Genomic DNA, 22,438 nt, shown 5'->3' on the forward strand with positions numbered 1-22,438 from the left:
TCCGATCCCCGTGGGAAAACTCCGCATTTGACCCGTGCCAACTATTTAGGAACACAGCAGGCACAGCGCCCATCCACCTCCAGGTCTGAGGCCAGTCCACTGCTTCCCTCTTTTTAAAGGACCTATTACTACAACGCCACACATTAGGTTACTATTCATTAACTCTGGATAATAATAACACATTTAATTAGAAAGGCCATACCTGTCCCACCAGTGATTACATTATAATGAAGCCACAGAATCATGGTTCATTTTGTTTCCTCTCGCATTTAACTGTTCATGAAGGTTGAAAGTAAACATTGAATTGTCAAAAATAATAGTCTACTTTACTTTAGACATTGCATTATTGTTCTGTTTTCACAACAAACCCAGCATAAATAAACTTAATTTTACTGTTATTTTTAAATGACTGGGGTTAAAGAGCGTCATAAAGAAATCTGTTAAACTCTGTCGCCATCACGTGGATATTAAGTTGTACTTGCAACAATGATCACATCTTCTCGAGTTTGTCCTCTTACTAATAGCTAGAGTCACTTAAGACTCATTGGTCACTTCACATCCGTGATTAATTAAATATACATACGTATACAGCAGTGACCTGTACATGCAATAAGTAACACGCTCTTGCAAATGTGCACTACATGCCTTGTAGTGGATGTTTATGCTCCTAAAGTTGTAAATTAAACACCATTTGTATTTGTTGATATATAAATCATATCCAAAACGTATCAGGTAAGCCAATCAATGATAACAGTATCTGCTGGTGCATGCCAGCAAATGGAGATCAGTGTAGCTGAACTATTATGTAACAGGTTTTTTGCTCACGTGCCTGTCACTTTCAGGAAATTATCAGTTTTTTTATAATATATGTGACTTTCTGGAACACTATCATTAAAGAAAAGGAAACATAGTATAAAAAGGATATTCTATGACCAAGATATACATCACAAACGATGTGAGAAAGTGGCATTGTAACAGTTTCACAGATAAAGAGGCGTGGAAAATGAGCTCTAGTGCTACGTCACCGTCCCTTTTAACCAATCAGAGAGCCAGCATGCGAGAGCTCGCTGTTGCTGCTTCAGCCAGTTGTGAATCAAGAGTACGCACTACGCATCCAGGAGCTAGCGCTACGGTTTAGAGCCACGCAGACCGACACAAACAAACGACATGCCGCGAGTATAGCAAAAAACAACGAAGCCTGTCGCGTTTGAGCAGCAGGGAGCTGATTCTTTCTTTCTTTAACGGGGTAAGTAGCTTATTTCAAAGATGCTGCTTCTGTGTTTTCATTCTCTGGACCAGTAGGGCGACGGAAGATGCGACGGGGATTTTTTTATTTTTTTTTTGGCCTGCTCTCAGACAAACATAACACAGATGTACAGGTTCATTCCCTGTTGTTTTTTTTGTTGTTGTTGGCGTCCAGACACGTGCCTATCTATAACAAAATGTCTCGCTATGCGTAACCAGCGTCGGTATCTGTGCCCTTGTGTCCGTAGACTCCTCTCCGGCTCGTTAGGAGTCGTGACAAAGAGAGAAAGAGCTAATGTTAGCAGCTTGATCTGATGCCACATCGGACCGCATATGAAGTGACACAGCGTGGCTCATAATAAACACATTTTTTTTTTTTTTTTTGTCTTGGCATTAAAAGCGAGACACAACTGCCAGATACAGCTACGCACTGGGTCTGTTTACAGTGCATCAGACGGGTCATTTAATGGAGTTACTTTTACGCAGCTGGTGGGTGATTCTGGCACCATGTCTGATTTGGACCTGAGTTTTGTTAACAGGTGGTGTTTATATTTATCCATCACGTCTAAAAAAGACAGAGCTTGAAACTATTTGTAGGTGATAATCTAAATTTAAAGTGGGTGTGAGAGCAGTTGTGGCAACTTCTCCTCTTTGGCAACACACACCACTCCTAAATCAGCAATGCACTCAATTGCTTTAAGAATATGTGGGGAGATAAACACACCTTAAAGGTCAAAGACACAGCACTAATACATCCAGGTGGACTGATTGTGTTGTGAGAATGAAGAGCTTTGAATAGTGTTTTACCTCATATATGACTGAGGATTAATTCATGATCAAAATCCTTTTGAGTTATTCATTTAATTACTGAACGGTGACATGGTGCATCTATCCTGGAGTCAGTAGACGCTGGAATAAGAAGAAAGTAGTCGAGTCATTTATATATGACGCGCATCATCATTTCAGGGAAAATGTGAAATAATACTCGATTACTATAATTAATTAAAGGGTCATTGCATTTTCTGTGTTTGTCTTTAGGGTTGACCGCATCACTGTGACTTCACCTCTTCAAACCTTCGGAGTTGTTGGAGGCTAACTTCAACAGAAAATGTAAGTAACAGTACAATGTCAGCTTTCTATACCAATGATAACAACACATGTTTGTTTGTATGTTCATTTATTTTGGCTACTTCCTAATAACAATGGAAAACACCGTCATATTTATATGAAATCCTGCACCACAACTTCCCCCCTTTTCTTTTTTTTTCTTGCGGCAGGATGCTCTGTGGCCTTTCTGAACACTCGACAGTTCCTGTTTTTTTTTTTTTTTTTTTTTTTTTCTCTTCCTGCAATTTGTTTAATGCTTTGAACATCTTCAACTGTTAAGTTAACAGGTTGAGGTATAACTGTGTCGGTGCGTTGAAGCAGAAGCGATGCGTGTCTTGCTAGATGTAATGATTTATTCAAAGTAATGTCAGCGCTTCTATCTTTTAATGTTGTGAGACTTCCTTTTGTCGCTTCGTAAGCCGTAATGTAATTAAGGTGAGTGTATTAAATAAGTGCCTGTGCTTTATGTGACGCTCTCACTCTATATTCCCACAGATCTGTCACTGCGGCGCCCCGGGCACCAAGAGGAATATTTAGGTCAGTCAGACATCATCTGAAATGCCTAATCGCAGCCAACCACACGCTCATGAAAATAATTGTATTATTTTGTACTAGTCATGGGTGTTTTTAAAGCACTGAAACAAGCGTGTGCCGCTGTGTTTTTTTTTTTTGGTTTTTGTTTTCCAGAGTAATCATGAGCCCCCACGAGTCAGACGTGCACACCATCTCTCCGGAGCTGCCGGCGATGTTCGACGGCATGAAGCTGGCGGCGGTTGCCACGGTGCTCTACGTCCTCGTCCGCTGCCTGAACCTCAAGAGCCCCACCGCACCCCCGGACCTCACCTACCAGGACACGGCCCTCAACCGCTTCCTTCTCAAGTCCTGTCCTCAGCTGACCAAAGAGTGAGTCGCCTTCTCAGCTCTCCGGTCTTGTCACTCAAAAAAAAAGCATTTCCATGGCGATGGGCACCGCTTGTTGGCCATCTGGGGCTGTGAGCGAAAGGTAGCGGTTTGTCTGGCGGCGGTCCCATCTGTCATCAGTGCTCCCAGAGTTGTTTCTGTACCAGAGATTTCTGGCTGTGCCGTCGGCTCTGGCATGAATTAAACACCAGGCTGTGTTTTTTCGGAATTATCCCAAAGGTAGATTGGGTTGTCACATTCACAAATATAGACTTGTTCACCGCAGGGCGCACACAATCCATTTGCATATATGACGATGCAAGTCTCTCCCTCAGGGCAATTCCAAATTTGAATATTCCATTTTGGTTTATAATAACTGATGCAAACCAGTGGTTGTTGATGCAGGGTGGTGGTAGGCAGGGTTCCTTGTGTACGCTAAACCAGGTTAGCAGCCAGTAAACCCTCTGCCTGCCTTTCTTAGCAAAGTAAACGCCATTGTTTGTCCATATCACGTGGTCTGCTGGTGTTGTGACACTTTCAGCTCTCCTCAAGGCTTCATCACGGGTGTCTGCTTATGTAACCGATTGTTGCGGAGCCGTTTGCCTTTCAGCGAGTGAAGTCGGGGAATCGTAAGGCCACGCCGATGTTTACGTTTGCGACTGGCTTGTTATCGTTCCCTCCTGAACGGCCATATTTTGTAAGTGAGATGGCTGAAGCCCTGGAAACCTGTCGGCAGCGCGGATGTTGCCGTTGGCGTCGTCTGCGTCGTGTAGAAGTCACATTTTGTGACCCTGCTGTGTTGTTGTATAACAAGAGATCAATTACACAGTGGAAAGCATTGGAAGGGTGTTGTGAGGTTAGCAGCAGCGTAGTTTAGCTGTGTTTGGGAACGTGCACACAGGGGGTGTTGGCTGACGGAGAGGACAATCCAGAACTCAAGAACATCTTGGTGTTCGCTGGATTTCTTTTCAGCTACAGGAACTTACACGCCTTCAGTAGTTTAATTTGAAAAAGGAACACGCCTCAGCTGGTTGCTTAGTATTATGCAACTTTGTCCTTGATGTTAAAGCAGCCGATAGTTAACTGACTCTATTTAAATACGTTTCTGCCTTTTTGTTTAGTCTGGTATTCGTCGAACAGAAACAAGAGTCAACTGGTAAATGAAAAGTTAAACGAGAGCGATAAAGATTGTTGATTTTATTTTTAGGAACCAGCCATTTAGGCTTCATTCATGTTTGCTGGGAGCGTTCTGGTTTTTTTTTCCCCCAGCTTGCTGCTATCAAAGGCCCGTGACATTACTTCTGGCCTCTGATCTGGACCTAAGATCTTTGCTTCATCAAACCACGGTAGCGCATCCGTTTCCTTTTCCATTGCCTAACAGCCGTGAGGAACAACAGCACACGTCACTGTCTTTTTTAAAAAAAAAAAAGCACTCCGTGAGATTCAAACAAAAGGCTCACCTGCTGTTACTCCTGAGATCTTTACATTTCAAAACAATGACTCGACAAAAAGTGCATTTTTTTAAATTTTTTTTAAATCTCAAAAGGTTTGATTTGAGGTTACTTTACATCAGCAATATTTGTAAATTATCAGTTGAAAACAAAGAAGTGAAATTGGGCCTATTAATACTGAAGAGAGGAAATAAACAACAACATAGCGGTTTGCATCTCAAGTTGCCGGTTGCCTCCTGTGGATGAACTAAACTGGCGGTGTGCTTATCCTCCTATCCACATGACAACAACGAGGTCATCCTCTTCCTGGACTCCGAGATTAAAGCTGCAGAGTACCTTCTAGAAAACTGTGGTTAAGCTCCGAATCACGGCGCACGCTGCAAGTGATTACATTATCGCCGAATGGAAGTATTCCCGCTCTTTGATTGACAGCGCTCTTATGTAAGGGTGCGTTTTCTAGGTGCAGTAGTTGTTCTGCGGAGATGAGGCAACGCGAGGTTAAAGGTCGGGTGTAGCTATTGATGTTGTAACTCTGCTGCTTATTACCGTCTCTGTGTTTAGCTCTGTGCTCTGTAAACAGCTGGTGTCCGCGCTGCGTTACAGTTGCGCTGCTCTTCACCTCGTCGTCGGGAAATCTAACAAGATTCCATCCAGGATGTTACTGTGAACGTGTGTTTACGGCTGCAGCGCTGCATGAAAAGCCGATCAATGGTTGTTTTTGGTTGTTAACAGCTGTTATTATCAGCCATAATTATAATATTCTATTCCTTTTGTTTTTCTCAGCTGGTTACCCTATCATGTAAATATAAACCGTGTCTAAAAGGGGGTTTCCTGTCAAGTTGTCCGCCTTCTTTTGGTCTCAGCGTGGCAATAAGATGGTTTATTCAGGCTAATCCGCAACATAAGATCAATATTTCACAGAAGTATGATGTAATCCACGGACTTGACTCCTACAGCTAACTCCTACTGATGTGTAAATGGGACTCAGCATAGCTCACACAGCGCTTGCATAGCAACAGACTGACGTTAAACACTGATGTCTGTCTGAACATGAAGCAATCTTTCCAAAGCTGCAACAGAAATGTGACTCTGTAATGCAAAATATGTTCCAGGATGTTGACGTCTGCGTCATACACCACCAATGCAAATGGATCTGGTCCGGATAAAATGTTGTTAATGCTATTCCCGGGCAGTAACGTTGTGCTTTTATATCGAGTGCATTAGCAGAATAATCTCGTGTTTCTGGATCCAATTTAACTGCAAAGTTCCCATTTTTTTCTTTTGTGTGTGTTTGTGTGTTTTCCAGGTACATTCCTCCCTTACTGTGGGGTAAGAGCGGTCACCTCCAGACGGCGCTGTACGGTAAACTCGGCCGGGTGAGCTCGCCTCACCCGAGTGGAGTCAGGAAGTACTTACCCATGCAGGACGGGGCCACTGCCACATTTGACCTCTTTGAGCCGGTGGGGGACCACAGAACAGGAGGTGATACTTTTAATCAACGTCTACTTTTTTAATTTGCTGCTAGTTGGAGAATACGTAACAGATGATGGCTATTTGGCTCTTTACGGCCTCATCATGTATTTTGTATATTGTAATCATGTTTCGTCGTCTTGTGATTGCTGCTTTTGTCGAGTCTGTTCATGGGACACCTTTTGAGTGTCTGTCCTGGAGGAGGGATCCCTCCTGCTGCCCATTTCTTTTGTTCTTCGTAGTGTGTTTTCTTATTCAATTCGAGGGCCAGGGGGGGAAAAAAAGGGTGTCGTGGGGCTTGTGCTGTATATGTATAAACTTGACTTGAGATATATGGACGAAAATCAGACTATAAATCTTAAAATGAGGCATAACAAGGTTGTAATGCCGTATGTGAAGACAGTTCTAGAGATGGATTCCTGTCCTCGAATGCCTCAGTTGAAACCCTGACACCCACCACTTCAACAGTGATCACTTTTCAGAAAGCTTAAGTTTCACGTTCCCAAAAAAAGTAGTGTTTCAATTTCCATTCTGCTTCGCTAAAGCCATATATTACAGACAAAAAAGCCTTCGCCTTTGTTTTGCATCAGCTGCGGTGCTCCTTTTAAATCTAGTGATCTTTAGGAGAGTGTCGTACATCTAACATCTCTCCGATTTCCATCTTTCTGTTTCACCAGACGACATCACCATGGTGATATGCCCTGGTATCGGGAACCACAGTGAGAAGCATTACATCCGGACCTTTGTGGATCACGCCCAGAAGGATGGCTACCGCTGTGCCGTGCTCAACCACCTGGGAGCTCTTCCCAACATCGAGCTCACCTCTCCGCGCATGTTTACCTACGGTGAGGCCAAAGAGCTGACTTCGGTGTCACACTCCTGTCACCTCAAAATCACCTTTCCGCAATAGGAATATCTAGGAATGATAACGGTCGGGGGTGACCGTGGCTAAGTGGAGAGCAGGGCCACCTTTCAATCAGAGGGTTGGTGGTTCGATCCCCGGCTCCTGCTCTGCTAGGTCATGTCCTTGAGCAAGACACTTAACCCCAAAATTGCTCCCGTATGTTGTTCCTACGGCGTGTAGATAGATACTGAATTGTAAGTCGCTTTGGATAAAAGCGTCTGCTAAATGACTGTAATGTAATAACCCAGTTTGTAAAATGGGGAAAAAAGGGATTTGATTTGGTCAAATAAAATGTCGCCCTCATCAAATTCTCTGCTGAGGTTGAGGCTGAAGAAGCTCTGGTCAGAAGACATTTTAATGGCAGTGATTACAGACTTATTACTTCAAAGCAGTTCTTAAAAAAAATGACATCCTTTTGTGGCAATTTTTTTTATAATCTGACTTATTTAAAGGTATTCTAATGTCAAATCTCTGTACAAAATAATGTCAGGGTAAAAGCTAAACGGCTATATGAGCTGGTTAGTGAACATAAAGCTCCCAGAGTTTCAGATAATAAGAGATTTAAGACCTGAGCTTATTTATGAGGTCTGAATGAGACACACATTTACCGCTCTGAGCTAAAGGCACCTTCAGCTGGAAGTGCTGAGCAGAGAAAAAAAACCCCGCTCCGTCCTACAGAGGTGTTACACATTGATTTGTAACCGTACCGTTCCCCCCCCCCCCTCACAGGATGCACGTGGGAGTTTGCGGCCATGGTCGGCTACATTAAGCGGACCTATCCTCAGACCCAGCTCATGGTGGTGGGCTTCAGTCTGGGTGGAAACATCGTTTGTAAGTTCCTGGGCGAGAACAGGACGAACCAGGAGCGAGTGCTGTGCTGTGTCAGCGTCTGTCAGGGGTACAGCGCTCTCAGGTGGGTTGTTCTTTTCCCCCCTCTCATCTCGTGATTAACATGCATCTTATCATCAAAGCGCCTTTTACAACAACCGGCGCTTGATGTGCACACATTTGTAAATATACATGAAGCTCCGCACAATGCCACGAAATGAGTAGTGCGTGCATAATATGATCGTATGCGTCTACAAGTCTCTCCGTCAGCTTTTTAATCATTCAGCTATTCTATTACAATAAACTTCAGTGATGGTTTTTTTTTTTTTTTTTAGTGCGAGCAACAAGACCGGCAACGTTCTGGAAATTTGTCGTGAAGTCCCATCAGCCTTGGTTGTTGGTTACTGCGCCGCACTAGTTCATCCAGTCTGTCCCCCCCCACAGTTTGCTCTTAACTTTGTCGCGCGGATCTTTTTTTTGTGCGTTCAGGCTGTGTACACTGTATTACGCATCTTTGCCTAAATCCCGGTCACCGCCACCGTGTCCAGAATAAACAATATGTCCGCATAGCGTCACGTTTGTGAATCACGCAGGACAAACAAATGTGTTACGGTGGTGTGTTCTTAAACCGCTCGTGCGTGTGGGCCTTAGAGCCGCACCTTCTGTGTTGTTGTTGTTGTTGTTTTTTTTTTTTTTTTTTTTTACATGCAGCCGGCGTCTCTTGGCAGACATGACAGGCTGGGTCTGTTAAAGGTTGGATGATGGCAGCAGAGAAGGGTGTGTGTGTTGTAGAGACTGGCCTTTTGTCAAATTGGGTTTGCAGTTTTTTTTTTCTCCCTTTTTTTTTTTTTTAATGAATGCTCTGCTTTCAAATCAGTGTTCAAACCTAAGACGGCCCTTCTGTCAGCGTTCTGTGCGATTAACAAATACATATTTTTATAGATGTATTTGACCACAGATGCTAATGAAAAACATTCCGTCTAATGGTCAGTTATTTGTGAAGTATCTTTAGTTGCTGTGTTTGTTTATCCTGTCTCTGTCAGTGAGCTGCATGTTAATGCCCGACACCACTGCTTCTCTCCACTGGACTCTTTGTCCAGTGGATTACACGGTGCGTTTAGTGTGTTGTTTGGAATGCAGACCGTCTGCACAAAGCTAACTTCCTGTGTGTTTGTCTTTTCTCTCTCAGGGCACAGGAAACATTCCTACAGTGGGACCAGTTCAGACGTTTCTATAACTTTCTCATGGCTGACAACATGAAGAAAATCATCCTCTCTCACAGGTATCACACATTTTAGTACCTCCCAATAGTTTTTCATCACTGCAAAGTCTTATCCACATGCTGTTTTTTTGCGGTTTGCCAATAAACGTTGCTCTAAATTCTCACCAATATAACAGACGATGTGGTTCGTCAGTTCTGTAAGCGTTCTCTAAACTCCACATATGGGCCGTGACTAACCCTGTAGGTGTTTTTTTTTTTTAGTGCATCTTGATCAGCCATTTTGAGATTGTATTCAACTGAAGAGGCAGATCACAGTTCCATCAAAGATCAGTGCAGGTTGAGACTGAACCTTTTTATTCTGCTGTAACTTATAAGAGGATATGGTTTAGGTTTAGTCGGTGTTACACTTTAAAATGAAGGGACTACATTCAAATTATGAGAGGGGTCAGAAAAGGTAGAGGGTCATGATTTTTTCTTTTTACTAAAGTGAGTGTAGTCTGACTTTTTAGGAATGTATGAGAAGTCCTTTTAATTTTTTTTTACCCCATTATTTAAATAAAAGAACCAAATGATAAAGTATTATTTGAATAGATCCATGAGGTACACCATCTTGAATTTGTTTTTGCTTTGCCTCTTTTAGTTATGAATGGTAAATCAAGTTGTACCAATACTGTTATATTATTTGGAGATATGGGTCGGAGGCTATTGCAGTATTCCTAGTCACATGAAATATTAATATCACTGTGGAAAAATAAATAAAAACACAAGGTTCAGCCCCCTCTACACAAACCAGTCATTTTCATACGGTCCCTTACTGCATGTTCTACGGATAATGTTTGTGTATGTACTTGTGCATGTTACAGGCACAGTCTGTTTGGGGGAAGCCCAGTTAAAGTGAAAGATCTAGATCTCGGCCGTCTGTACACAGCGACATCTCTCATGCAGATCGACGACAACATCATGAGGTATGTGGAGGAGCGAACCATTTACTTCCAGTGAAAGTCACTCTGTGTGTTGTTTCGATGTGGTAGATTGCAGATTTGTGTTTTTGAGTCTTAACAGGAACGTTCATCCACTTGTCAATGGTGAGATAATGAATTATTTGTGATGTGTTTGTTTGATTATTTAATGACACTTCCCGTTTTTGGGGTTTCAACAGAAAATTCCACGGCCACAGCTCTCTCAAAGAGTACTACGAGAAGGAGAGTTGTGTACATTACATTCACAACGTAAGAACTCCGCTCTGTCCTCCTCACATCATCTCCTCTTTCTCTCTTTGCTCTGTTTCTTTGCATTTGTCTGATGTATGAATTTGTGTTGTTTTCGTTCCAGGTAAACGTGCCACTGCTGCTAGTGAACTCTGCAGACGACCCTCTGGTTCATGACTCGCTGCTCACTATCCCTCGCACACTAGCAGGTAACACAGCCGCATCAGCAGCAGTACAAAACCCTAAAAGAACTGCTATTTTAACCATGTTCACCGTAGCACTCCAAAATCTACACTCAGAGATTCTTATGATTTTTTTTTTTTTACTGGCCATTTACTTGCTAGCATGAACACTGATTTCATATGTTTCATATTATTCTACTCACATTTCAGTGATGGGGACAAACAGTGGTGGGCTTGTTGTTACCATGCTGCGGCTTTAACAGATGTTTAAAACCAGATCAAATTGAACTATATGTAGCATATGTATTGGTTTGTTGTAAAAAGATTTCCACAAAAAGATAACTCCTATGACAAGAAGATGGTATTCAATGCAGTTCAGAGGGAACTCGGTCCTGTTTTTGGCAGCAGGACAACTCAGAATATGCTTCCACTTATGAAATGTGGGGAAAATGCTCAAAAGCTGCCGAACACACTAACAGTCAAGTATATTGAATATGTATAATACTGCAACCGATTTTTTTAATGGTCTGTACGTGGCTCCATACAATGCAGCTCAGTACTTAAACAGGACGTTTACCTGCAGGCAGATTGAAGCACATGTTTGCAGTTGATCCTCTATTAAGTCAACAGGTTTTTAAAACAACAGGCTTGTCCTGTCAAATAATGGCTGCAGTTTGACATCAGATGTGGTTCTTAGAAAACATGTCTGCAACCTCTGAAAAGGACCTCTGATGAGTTGGCTTGAACAGGACGGGATGTGACACAAAGGTCAACTCTATGAGTAATGCCTTTTTGGTGTGTTCCAGCAGCTGTAACGCACGCTCCCACACACAGCGGAGTGTCCCTCTAGCTCTCTGTTTAAAGTGACTTTCAGTCTTTCGCAGGTTCCCAACACGAATGGTTTTATCCTGGAATGAATGGTGCGCGTTGTTTGAGCGTCATTTACAAACGAGAGGAGGCCGTCTCCTTCCTTCTCCTCAGCCTGTACTATATTTAAACTTACTGGCCACTTTAACTAACTATTTTTGGAAAAGGAAAATCCTTCATCTAAGTGTGTGTGTGTGTGTGTGTGTGTGTGTGTGTGTGTGTGTCTCTGTCTGTCTGTCTGTCTGTGTGTGTGTGTGTGTGTGTGTGTGTGTGTGTGTGTGTGTGTGTGGGTGTGTGTGTGTGTGTGTGTGTGTGTGTGTGTGTGTGTGTGTGTGTGTGTGTGTGTGTGTTCGGTGTACAAGTCCTGACTGGAAGTACATGTGACTCTATCCTTCATGTGCCTCTAGAGAGCAACACTTACTGAAAAAAGGATCCGCTGCCCTTTGCCCTAAAATGTACAGTGACTCAGACACATGACTAGCAGGGAGGGACTGAACAGAAATACACTTGCTGTGTTGGTGCTGTAATTACCGTGGATTAAATATTTATGATGAGAGTTAACTTCGTGCTATTAAGGCAGTAATATGAAACTAAAAGTGTTATATTTGGTTTCAAAATGCTTAAACAAGGTACACCCTGCTCTGGTTTTCTTGGCTTTTACTGCGTTAACGTTCTTATTGTGGCTTTGGTACAATGTAAGATGACGTTTAAAGAGGCGTGCAGTGAAACACGGTATAATCTTGAGATTTAGTTTTGCACAGAGATGTGCGTTTGCGTCTTCTTTTTTTTTTTAGTCCGAGCCGTTCTCCGGGACGTTCTGTTTCAACCTGTCATTCAGCGGTGCCTCCGGGTCTCGACGAGCACTCGGTTGTCCCAGCAGCTGTCACGAATAGTGCAGAGCGGTGAAAGCCCCGTGGGATCTTAATCACAAGTCAACCGCACCAGGCTACCCCACTGACCCAGATAAGAGCAGCAGAATGAAGAGATTCAGGCGCCTTCCTGTTTTTTAGGGGACCATTGTGCCTGGTTGTCCACAGCGAGTGGCCATTAGAGAAACTGTATCTTTTAGCAACTTTATTACTTCAAACCGTCAGCTGTAATAGTGGCTGCTTAACCCTAACCTGCCGGAAGTGAAGTCATGTCTTTTTTATCTGTTTGACCATGCAAACACACCCTTCGCTATCTGTAAACGGTGTAAAACATTCCCTTGGCAAACCCATATTTGGACACGTGTCCCGTGCTGGTTTCTCAGATACTGATGATCTCACACCGTGCACAGAGTACAGACGCTTAATTACTGTGTGCTGTTGTGTCATCCTTTCAGCAAAGAAGCCGAACGTCATCTTTTCGCTGACGCTACACGGAGGCCACCTGGGCTTCTTCGAGGGCGCGGTGCTCTTCCCCCAGCCCCTCACCTGGATGGACAAAGTGATCGTGGGCTACGCCAACGCCATGTGCCAGTGGGAGAAACAGAAACCGCCGTGCCAAAGTGGCCACCTGAGTCCGAGCTCCTGCGCAGAGGAAAAAGCGTAAAACGTCTGACCTCTGCACTGTCTCTCACTCTCGTCTCTTCCCGCTCACCCTCTCCAAAACACCACTGCCCCAGCACTGAGGAAGACACCTGAACTAAACCCCAAACTGCTCTCTCTTCTCTGCCTTCTCCTCTGGTGCTAATCACCGCTCCCGAACCCACACATCCCGGTCAAACGCGTCTCCGCGCCTTCTCCACAGTTCCCCTTTGTAATCACAATCACCTTACCGTTTGGGGAAGGAACAAAAAAAACAAAAAAAAAACAACAACAACAAAAAAAACAGCTAACTGCCTTTGTGCTCATTTCCGTTGCGAAGACTTCTGACTTCAGAGCAGGAACGGTTTTGTTTCTTTTCATGTACACAACAATGGTCCTTTGCTAACGGAGGACGCGTTGACCAAATATGAAAAGAGGTGAAGTCAAGCTGGCATTAAAAAGGTAAAGTGAGAGCACCACTTTTGAGTAGTACAGTGACAAACAAGAGCACACAAGAAGCCTCCTATTCCAGTAATCAAGGACTGTGCTGCAGTCGGTGCCCATTTAATGCACCTGTAAGAAGCTCACTGCTTATCACCGCCAGGGCCATGTAGCCTAGTCTGCTGTCTTAACCAACACAGCGTCTTTGTAGTGTGTGTGTATGTGTGTATGTATGTATGTATGTATGTATGTATGGAGGGATGGATGGATGTACCGCACAGATGTAGTGTGTATGCCTGATGTGCGCCTGTGTAGACCGAGAGTTATGTGATCTCTGTGTTTGCTAGGTGTGATCCGATTTTTTTTTTTTCCCTGCCATGGTCTGTTGGCCTCCTTCTATTGTCCGTTCTTTTGGGTGAACCGTTGTTCCATTTTGTTTGTAGAAAATGTGCAGTAGAAAAGTTAAGTATTATGGTGGGATTTAAGACATTATTTCCAGCTCATAACATCCCCTTGGCACTTGCGTTTGGCACTCGGAAGTGTTCAGTGCTTAGCAGACATGACCAGGGATCAACCCCAGAGAGGGGGGGATCCACGCACATTCCCGCGGTCGCATTTTATCATTTTGATTCAGTGCACTTTACACCCTGTGTGACACAATCTTTTTCGTCGTTCGTATTTTTCTCCTCACTAGCCAAAGCGCAGGTACGGAGACTACGGTTTAGCTCTCCCTGTGACCGAGAGGAAGGACCGGAGGGAGCGAGGATGATAACGAAAAAAAGTTAGATGACTCGAGTGTTCCCCCGCGTTGTCTTTCAGCCCTCTTACTCTTTCGTCTGCCTTTGATCAGCTGCAGGTCCAGCCAACACTATGATATCCTTCTCTCGCTGCACAGACGCTAGCAGTCCACCTTCTAAACGCCTCGTTTTGGTTCAAACATCTCAGTGCTCGCTTTTGCGTTTCCCAGCAGATGATTCCGATTGGCCAATGCGGTCCCGTTAAAGGAAACGCTCAGCAGTGTGAAGCAGATCTCTTCTTACAATCTGAGCTGGGAGGTGTGATGAGTAGGGGGGCCGACGACTCCGACGCTAAACCAAATGTTTATTTCCTAGATTGTTTGTACTACTGGTAATTATAAAAGTGATTGTTATATTGTTTCGTTAGATGGCGAACACTGCATGTTAGAAGAGGCAGATTTCAATGTGAGGGAATATTTTTGTTTGCAAAGACTGCATTTGTTGGACTTTATCTGAAACATGTCTCGACGAAAGCGTACTGCAATAATGGGACCTGTGGACTTTTCAAAACCTGAATCTAATAGAGATTTTTTTTTTTTGCAAACCTTGTTTAAGGGCTTAAGAAGCTTCTTCCAAGACAAAGTCCAGCCAAGTAATGTGAACACTGTGATGGGACAGATGGACGAAGGGACAGACAGTGATTGAAAGCAGTGCATCTTGTAAAGCTTTTAAAGTTAAAGTTTTCTGTCTTTTAACACCTGGGTTTGTTTGAAAGAAGGAGCGTCTGTTTGAGTTAAAGGTAGTTTTGGCATTTCAGGACAACTCATAATCGTCTTTGTGTCCGTTAGTCGCAACATTATGAGTGAAGAATAATTATCCTGAGCATTAAAGTTCATTCTTGACCCTGGAAATAGTAGTCTGGGTTATAGTAACCAGTCAACAACCAGCAGCAATCAAAGAGGACAATCTCATAACCAGTTTATGGAGATTTGTTTTATTATATATTTTTTAGATGTAATCAGGTTACCACAGTCTTAGAAAGGGAGGTTTGAGCGGCGGGGGAACTCCATTGGCTGCAACCACACCACTAGATGCCGCCACATCCTACACACTGTCCCTTTTAAATGTCACTAATGCTAACTGTGCTAACAGGGATTCACAGATCAACGCTGGGTATCTGCCAATAACCAGCACCGATCCGATACCAGTGCCCGGTTTAAAATGTGGACCTCAAATCATTTTTATTTACTGTAAGATAGAATAAGAGCAGGGATTGCCGTGACAGTAAGTCAGCAGCCTGCAATGACTGAATTAATGAAACTAAAAGTGGAGACACTACATGTTATAATGACATTGACAACTAGGAAGGAACTCGGTGAAATCGGGCCAAACGTTTTTCTGTAATCCTGGCAGACCGTAATCATAACTAACCGTAGTTTTCATGTGGATCGGTGACGTCTTGGCAGTCACTTGATCGACTTTAAAGTGTTTGGGTCGGTTCATCCTCAGTTATGTCTCAGAATGCAGAGAAGAAGTCTGTCTGAGCCGCTACCTTGTTCTCTTTCGCCTCTAAATGCGGTCCTCCTGCATCGTTCAAACCACAAATGGCCGTTGCCGTCTGTTGTCTTGCAGACCAAACTACAAGTGCAAACATCCTGTAATTCATCTCTGCAGTGAGATTATTTTCACGGTTCGCTCTGTCCACAGCTCTCATTTCAACAAAATCAGCTGTGGTTTGGGGTCATTCTGGCTCTTAAAGATAATCCGAGGACTATTAATGATACCGGCACAAACCCAGTTACTGCAGTGAGAGCCATTTGTGTTCTTTTTAAGATTTTTTTTTTTTTTTTTTTTGCCTCCCCCAACTTTGCACAAAAATGCAGGTTTGGATGTATTATTTGGATGTATTTTTTTCTAGTGGATTATTTGGAGTATTTTGTTTGTATTTTGTACTGTTTTTATGACTTCTTGTGTTTTTTTTGTTTGTTTGTGAAAATGCTTCAGAGTGTGAGTGTTGAGTAAACATACCGTAGATGTATACTGTCACCACTTCTGATTGACAAAAACCAAAACTTCTTCACTTTAACAATTTAAAAGCTAAAAAAAGAAAAAGTATATATGGATATAGTGTATATTAAAATATTTGAGGGAACATGTGAGAAAAATATAGGCAATAACCAACCAGGAGGGATTCTCTTATCATTTCAATGTGACCTAATAATATACCATTTTCTTCATGGAGTGTGGATCTGAAATGTTGTTCTACTGTGATAGCAGAATGTGCTCCTGTGTGTTTAACCTGGCACCAGTGCTTCAAGCATCTTGTCTTTGTTTAACTGAAGATCGTGGGCTCAGTTTTGGAAACTCAAGAATTCAAATATAAAAAAATCTTTTTGACTTTTAAATGTCAATGGATCCAAAAATGCCATCTTGGATGGGGATGAACATTACTCAGGGTTGTGTTCCTCTAAAACATTTTTTTTTTTATTTAAACACTTGTCAGCCCACAGTGAGTTAACCCACAGTAACCGTTACACAGCTTTAGTTTAACATCGACAGACATTTTTAAGGGATGTGACGAGGACGACACGACGGGGCACACAGTCACACAACATGATGTACTCTGACAGTGAACACTGGGTGTTTTTGTTGAAGAAAACCAGTGTGTGTGTGTGTGTGTGTGTGTGTGTGTGTGTGTGTGTGTGTGTGTGTGTGTGTGTGTGTGTGTGTGTGATCTAATTATGTGAGGAAATATGGTTATTGTGTTCCAAAATAAATTATTTTCTCAAAAGAAAAAAAAAAAAAAAAGTTTCAGTTCCTCTTTGATATTTGTAAATCTTGAACACAAGTGTTGAATAAGCTGATATCTGGTTAAGATGAAGGTTTATAGTTTACATTCTGCAAAATGATTAGTGGATGGGATTTGTTCATTTCAAATTCAGTTGAGCCCCCTTGTGGCGACATTATAAACTCTTAATATTGTTCCCCCTGTCAAACTTTAGCTATATAGTTTGCACAAGTGACCGGTAATTCCCTGAGTGAAAGTCCATTATAAAGAAGAGTCCTGTATTCTTAAAGCTTACTTAACTAAAAGTACAGAACTATTATAAGCAAAGTGTACTCATGTCATCCATGTGACTGATATATTATTATGACAATATCAGATCTCTAATACTATGTAAGCTGCATTGTATTTGTTTGAGGTGGAGCTGGTTTAACTTCTTTATCAGTTCAGTACTTTAGTCCTGAGTCCAAACCTGCTTTACACTTATACTCAGAATATATCTCTTATTTGATTCAACACTTATTTGAAGTTACTACTTTACAGATTATTATTACAAATTATCAACAAAATCAAATATAATTATTATAGATCAAGCTACACATAAAATTAGCCTCACTTTTGTCATCTGCAACATTAAAATCATAAATTAATCTAAAAATAATTTATTATATTTTTCTATTAATTAAATATTTAATGCGAATACTTAAATCTCCTTTATGACACAATTAGCTGAAAATAAACCGGATTGTATGTTTTTTGGGTTCTTTTTTTTTAACATTCTTTTGTTAGGTGAAAATGGTGGGTGAAATGACAGGAAGACAAATGATAAAAAATGACAATTCATATGAAACTACAGACACACAAAAAAAAAACAATTTAATTGAAAATTTCCCAATCCAGTGCAAATTGCAGAATGGATCTTTGTGGTACATCAGGCATCTGAAACAACTGTTTCCATGGCACTGCATCAGGAGGCTCTCGCTCCTAAAACAATACTCCGTTTTCCCTCTTCACCTCTTTCTAAACCCCTGAGACTGAAACACCTGTGTTCTCATTACACTGAATCAACTGGCAAAAGGCCGCTCTGTGTGATGTGGAATTCAATTTTAAGGCGAAGAACTCTAAACCAGACTGACTCACATTATCTCCTCAGTTTCCCTCTGCTTGTAAAGTAACAATGAATGTCAGCGTTGTGAAGTAACAAACACTTATTCTCTCTGTAACATCTAAACATCCTTTTTCTTTCCCATTTATATCCCCATATATTTCATCATTTGCCACCCGCCCCCCGGCTCCTATAACTCTAGATACTTCTTTTTGCTCGTAGCAACTGCCTGAATAATAATACAAAATGTCAACCTAGCTTCAAAATAGACTGGGTCTGAAGCATCTAGGGTGAGGGACACTATAACTCTTGTGTTTGAAAACGGATACACTTTCAGAGAGCAGTGTCTTCGGAGCCAAAAAGCTTGGTGGCGATGGCCTGGCAGTCTGCAACAGAGGCTTTCCCATCGAAATCTGCCGGCAGGATGTCCGCGTCGAATTCTTTGAAGTAGTTGTTCAGCTCGTCGCCGTGGACAAAGACCTGAGGGAAGTTATGAAGAGTATTCAGATGAATATGGGACCAAGCTTAATGTTGCATTTAGATAGTCCTCCATTCATACCCTCTCCAGCAGCTTGCTCTTCATGAAGGGTTTGACCACGTTGTATGTGGTGGTGAAATACCAGGGCTGGTGGGTAACGTGGACCGCCTTGAAACGGGCAGGGAAAGAGTCCTGCACAAAAACACACCAGAGATTTGAAGAAACAGTTCTGAGGTCCTACCCTACAGCTAAGCTGCACTCTCAATACGTTTTGCAGGAAAACGTTTTTCCTCCCGGAAACAATTTGAAACTCGTGGTTTACGTTGTAAAATGATCAGCAAAACTGAATAAAAAATGTTGCAAAACTGCTATTTTAGTCAACAAAACATCATGGTTTGGCTTAAAGTGACTACGAAATTGAAACAATATGCAACAAAAGAACTTGGTCGTGTTCAGGCATTTACCCAGATGTCTTCTGGGTAAATGCCTTCCGTGGACTCATTTGAAACTTATTTGTGACACGTTAAAAGCAAAAGTAATCCACGACAACAATACGCTTACCTCGAAACGTAATTAACAATTCAGGTTTGTTGTATGGGAATTTTTTTTTTAGGAGAAAAGGTTATTGAGGTAGCACATCTAAAATGCTCATCTTTTTCTTTGAGAGCGTGTTCAGACCTGCAACATGTCCACCATCTTCTTGAGCTCAGCCGGCTTTATTCCTGAGGCGTGCTGCATGGTGAAGCCCTTGAAATTCTCAATCAGGACGAAGCCATTGATCTGGGTTTCTTCATTCTCCAGCAACTTCTCCAGGATCACGCAGTACGCTCTTAAGATCTGTGACACACAAAGACTTCCTTTTTCCAAACAAATACTTCAGCATAATTTTGCAGCCTCTCTGAAGTCGCTCGATGGGCTACCTCATCGAATGTGATCTCCTCCAGGTCCCAGTTCTCGATGTTGAAGAGCAGCACAACGCGGCCGTACTTGTCCCTGCTGGGCAGAACCACGGGGTAACCCGCCTCGATGGTGCTGCGGACGGCCTCCGGGGTCATGTTCTCAAACAGCTCGGGATACTCCTTCCTGAAGCGCACATAACCTAGAGGACACACAACACACACACACACACACACACACACACACACACACACACACACACACAGTTTACCTTTACCCTGACTTTACCTTAAACCAAGTCTCGTATCCATAACGATTACCGTTATGGATACGTGCAATTGTCCCCATATAGTTGCCCCCCGCAAAAGAAGCGAGTCTCCACAATGTAACTGTGTAATCAGATTAACACACACACACACACACACACACACACACACACACACATCACAAGTACAAGATCAGCTGCATTCTCTTATCGAGCACTAATGGTTCCCAAACCCTTTGTGTTCAGTATGAGTGTTCAGTGCAGGTTGATGTGCCAAACACAATGACACCACTATGCATCGACAGTGCTGCTCTGAGCCTCTTCATACCGAGGCACCAATTAACCCAGAGTGTGTGTGTGTGTGTGTGTGTGTGTGTGTGTGTGTGTGTGCGTGTGTGTGTGTGTGTGTGTGTGTGTGTGTGTGTGTGTTTTTACCGGCAAGCAGCAATTAACCCGAGAAAACAAGTTCAGGTTCACACCACATTCCCTTCTCACACTAACAAGTTCTGCTTCTTTATATTCATAAATGTGTGTGTGTGAAGAAACAATCCAAACTAAAACTGTGTTTATTCTGGGTTATATTTGGCCTTGAGAAGTTAGAGGTAGTAGTACTACAGTAGTGTTAGGGTTTAGAGTATTAGACTAAAGTTTTAGATTTAGGGGCAATGGGAGCTTTAAACGCGAGTTATTTGGCTTCAGTTTGCCTGATTGAAGGTTACGGTTGGGATGATTGCTCAATAGTCTTGGTTGAACAATTACAAATATAATTTAGCAATGAGTCCTAAGCACACACACAAACACTAAGCAAGTCATAAGCTTGGTATCTTCTCAAGATACCAAGTCGTCTCCTGACACGATCAGCACATGCGCTGTGGAGTTCCCAGGAGAACACTGTGAGTTCACGAGTGAAGTAAACTTGTTGTCCCATTTGGACACAAAGGAGGGCTTTGTCAGGGGAAACTCAGAAGCATCTCAAAGCCCCCAATTAATGAACACATGCTGCCCTGTCTCATTGATGGGCAGCCTTCATGCAAAAACCAGGGGCACAAAAGAGGTCTCGCCCTCAATTAACGGAGCTACACTGGAAAATGTCTGCGGCAACAGAATCCTCTGGGTTTGTCTCTCTGTAGAACTAGAGCTACTAACCCTTCATGAGCTCGTGGGCTCTGACCACTTCAAACTTGCGAGCTCTGAGGAAGCGCAGCATCAGAGAGTCCGGTTTGTCTCCGAAGTGCTCCAGCACCAGTTTGGCCAGGTCGTCCCCCTCCGCTGCTCTCTCCTTCATCATGGTCCGCAGGTCCTTCAGTGACGACGCCCGCCTCTCATCCGTCTCCGTCAGCTCATCCTTCGCCTGGAGGTGGGGGGGGGGGCGAGAAAAAGGGACAAACGCATTGGACGCATGTTGGGTTCTGCAGGGATAAAACGAACAATGTGGCTTTAATATTCAATGCTGCCCTCCAGTTGTTATTATTTCACCTTTTGCACAGTGTGCCCAGGCAGTTTGTGGCACGGACCAAACACCGGCCCATGATCCTTCACTGTCAAATGCTCCAGCTTAGACCTCATGGCCTGCTCCTCCTCTGACACCATACGGAAAGATCCAGTCTGCATAAGGAAGAGAGGCTTTTAAAAACAGACGAGATCATTTATCCATCTTCAGATTTTCCTCTAAGTTTCTTGGTCATATCACCACACAGTGACAATCCAATTTGCTTGAAATCCTCCTTTATGTGTGTCTTTAACGTCAATATTTTAAGCCTTCACGCCTGCAGTTTTTGAAACAACTCCAAATGCTTTACTGCCTGAATACTTCAATAGCAACTCATGACAATGACTTTTAAGAACCGACAACCCAATCAGACTCCAAGAGATGCACACCAGTGAACGGCTGCTTAATCCGCTTCACATGATTACAGAAAAAGACTTAAAAAACAGCTTACGGGTCCATCCGAGAGCCAGCATCTACTGGCAAAACACCAGCATTGTGCGCTGACAGTGAAATCTCCCAGAGCACCAAACCAGTGAAGTGAGGCCAGACACCGACAGAGCGACTTAAACAGACGCAGAGTGGCACTCGAGTGCTCGCTCTTGATTTGTTGAGCAGCGGGTAAACTTACAGCGGCCATGGTTGCAGCGTCTCACGGCAGCTTCTCTGACACTGAGAAGAAAGAAGAACGGGCACAAACAGGACATGAGCACATCAAGCCTTTCAGACGTTTAGAGTTTGTTTGAGTCGGAGTTTGTTAAGGAGAGGCCATGGGATCAGAGATGCATTAGTCCAGCTTTTGGTATATTACAAAATCCACATAAATGACGAGCATAAGTAGAACAGGTGGTGTTAAAGGGCAAAACAAATCTTTTGGATCAGTGAATATGGAGATGAAAAAGTGTTTTTTTTTTTTTTACTCATCAGTGGAGCAGACATCCTCTTACATAAGAGCCTGACACAATACAGTAACAAAACAACAGATGTCCACCGACTGCTACTCTCCTATAAAACTGAATTACCTCATCCAGACCGGGTTTGTTCCTCATTCGTTATCATTACATTTGAATCACAGAGCTAAACACATTATACATTTGTTTGGATTAGAAATTAGTCTCAACTGAGTTAGGAAGTGTTGTTTTTAAAAGCATGGAAACTGAAGATGTTTACAGCCAATTGATGAGATGCAACTTTGAGCATTTTGGAAATACCTTCAGTACAGCGGTTAGTGTTTTCAAACATGACAATATTTTTTTTTGTAAGATTCGGATGCTTACCTCTGTGACTTGAATGTGATTGTAGTAATGAGAGGCACACGCTGGGGCTATAACCAATATGACTGCTTTCTAACA

The 22,438-nt window shown here is 42.8% G+C and overlaps 3 protein-coding genes across 3 annotated transcripts in view; 2 read left to right on the forward strand and 1 right to left on the reverse strand.

The window, feature by feature from the left end:
• The first annotated feature begins 1,098 nt into the window (after nucleotides 1-1,098).
• LOC137882149 (monoacylglycerol lipase ABHD2) lies at nucleotides 1,099-13,812 on the forward strand. Its single transcript, XM_068724298.1, has 12 exons — nucleotides 1,099-1,246; nucleotides 2,284-2,355; nucleotides 2,848-2,889; nucleotides 3,040-3,255; nucleotides 6,010-6,185; nucleotides 6,851-7,018; nucleotides 7,807-7,990; nucleotides 9,095-9,187; nucleotides 9,991-10,092; nucleotides 10,287-10,356; nucleotides 10,460-10,544; nucleotides 12,709-13,812. Exons 4-12 carry the CDS (start codon nucleotides 3,047-3,049, stop codon nucleotides 12,915-12,917), a joined length of 1,296 nt encoding a protein of 431 aa, XP_068580399.1. The 5' UTR covers nucleotides 1,099-1,246; nucleotides 2,284-2,355; nucleotides 2,848-2,889; nucleotides 3,040-3,046; the 3' UTR covers nucleotides 12,918-13,812.
• A 3,894-nt stretch (nucleotides 13,813-17,706) lies between these two features.
• On the reverse strand, nucleotides 17,707-21,884 carry LOC137882177 (retinaldehyde-binding protein 1-like). The gene is made up of 7 exons (XM_068724332.1): nucleotides 21,718-21,884; nucleotides 21,077-21,205; nucleotides 20,747-20,951; nucleotides 19,359-19,537; nucleotides 19,117-19,275; nucleotides 18,520-18,630; nucleotides 17,707-18,440 (listed from the first exon to the last, which is right to left on the reverse strand). Exons 1-7 carry the CDS (start codon nucleotides 21,724-21,726, stop codon nucleotides 18,294-18,296), a joined length of 939 nt encoding a protein of 312 aa, XP_068580433.1. The 5' UTR covers nucleotides 21,727-21,884; the 3' UTR covers nucleotides 17,707-18,293.
• The window catches only part of LOC137882133 (E3 SUMO-protein ligase PIAS1-like), a 13,932-nt gene continuing 13,218 nt past the window's right edge, over nucleotides 21,725-22,438 (forward strand). The window contains exon 1 of the mRNA XM_068724275.1: nucleotides 21,725-21,815. Coding sequence (XP_068580376.1) covers nucleotides 21,725-21,815 — 91 coding nt within the window. The remainder of the gene's footprint in view (nucleotides 21,816-22,438) is intronic.

Source organism: Cebidichthys violaceus, unplaced genomic scaffold (assembly GCF_023349555.1).
Source record: "Cebidichthys violaceus isolate CVI_PGR_0920_01 unplaced genomic scaffold, fCebVio1.0.p SCAF_30, whole genome shotgun sequence".
Classification (NCBI taxonomy): domain Eukaryota; kingdom Metazoa; phylum Chordata; class Actinopteri; order Perciformes; family Stichaeidae; genus Cebidichthys; species Cebidichthys violaceus.

Excerpts from the sequence above, each read along its gene's own strand:
- LOC137882149 (XM_068724298.1), top strand. The coding sequence starts at position 3,047 with ATGAGCCCCCACGAGTCAGACGTGCACACCATCTCTCCGGAGCTGCCG. Across the intron at positions 3,256-6,009 it reads TGTCCTCAGCTGACCAAAGA|GTACATTCCTCCCTTACTGT; the intron begins GTGAGTCGCCTT and ends TGTGTTTTCCAG. Across the intron at positions 6,186-6,850 it reads GGGGGACCACAGAACAGGAG|ACGACATCACCATGGTGATA; the intron begins GTGATACTTTTA and ends CTGTTTCACCAG.
- LOC137882177 (XM_068724332.1), bottom strand. Across the intron at positions 19,538-20,746 it reads AGCCCACGAGCTCATGAAGG|GTTATGTGCGCTTCAGGAAG; the intron begins GTTAGTAGCTCT and ends TGTGTCCTCTAG. Across the intron at positions 19,276-19,358 it reads AGGAGATCACATTCGATGAG|ATCTTAAGAGCGTACTGCGT; the intron begins GTAGCCCATCGA and ends TGTGTGTCACAG.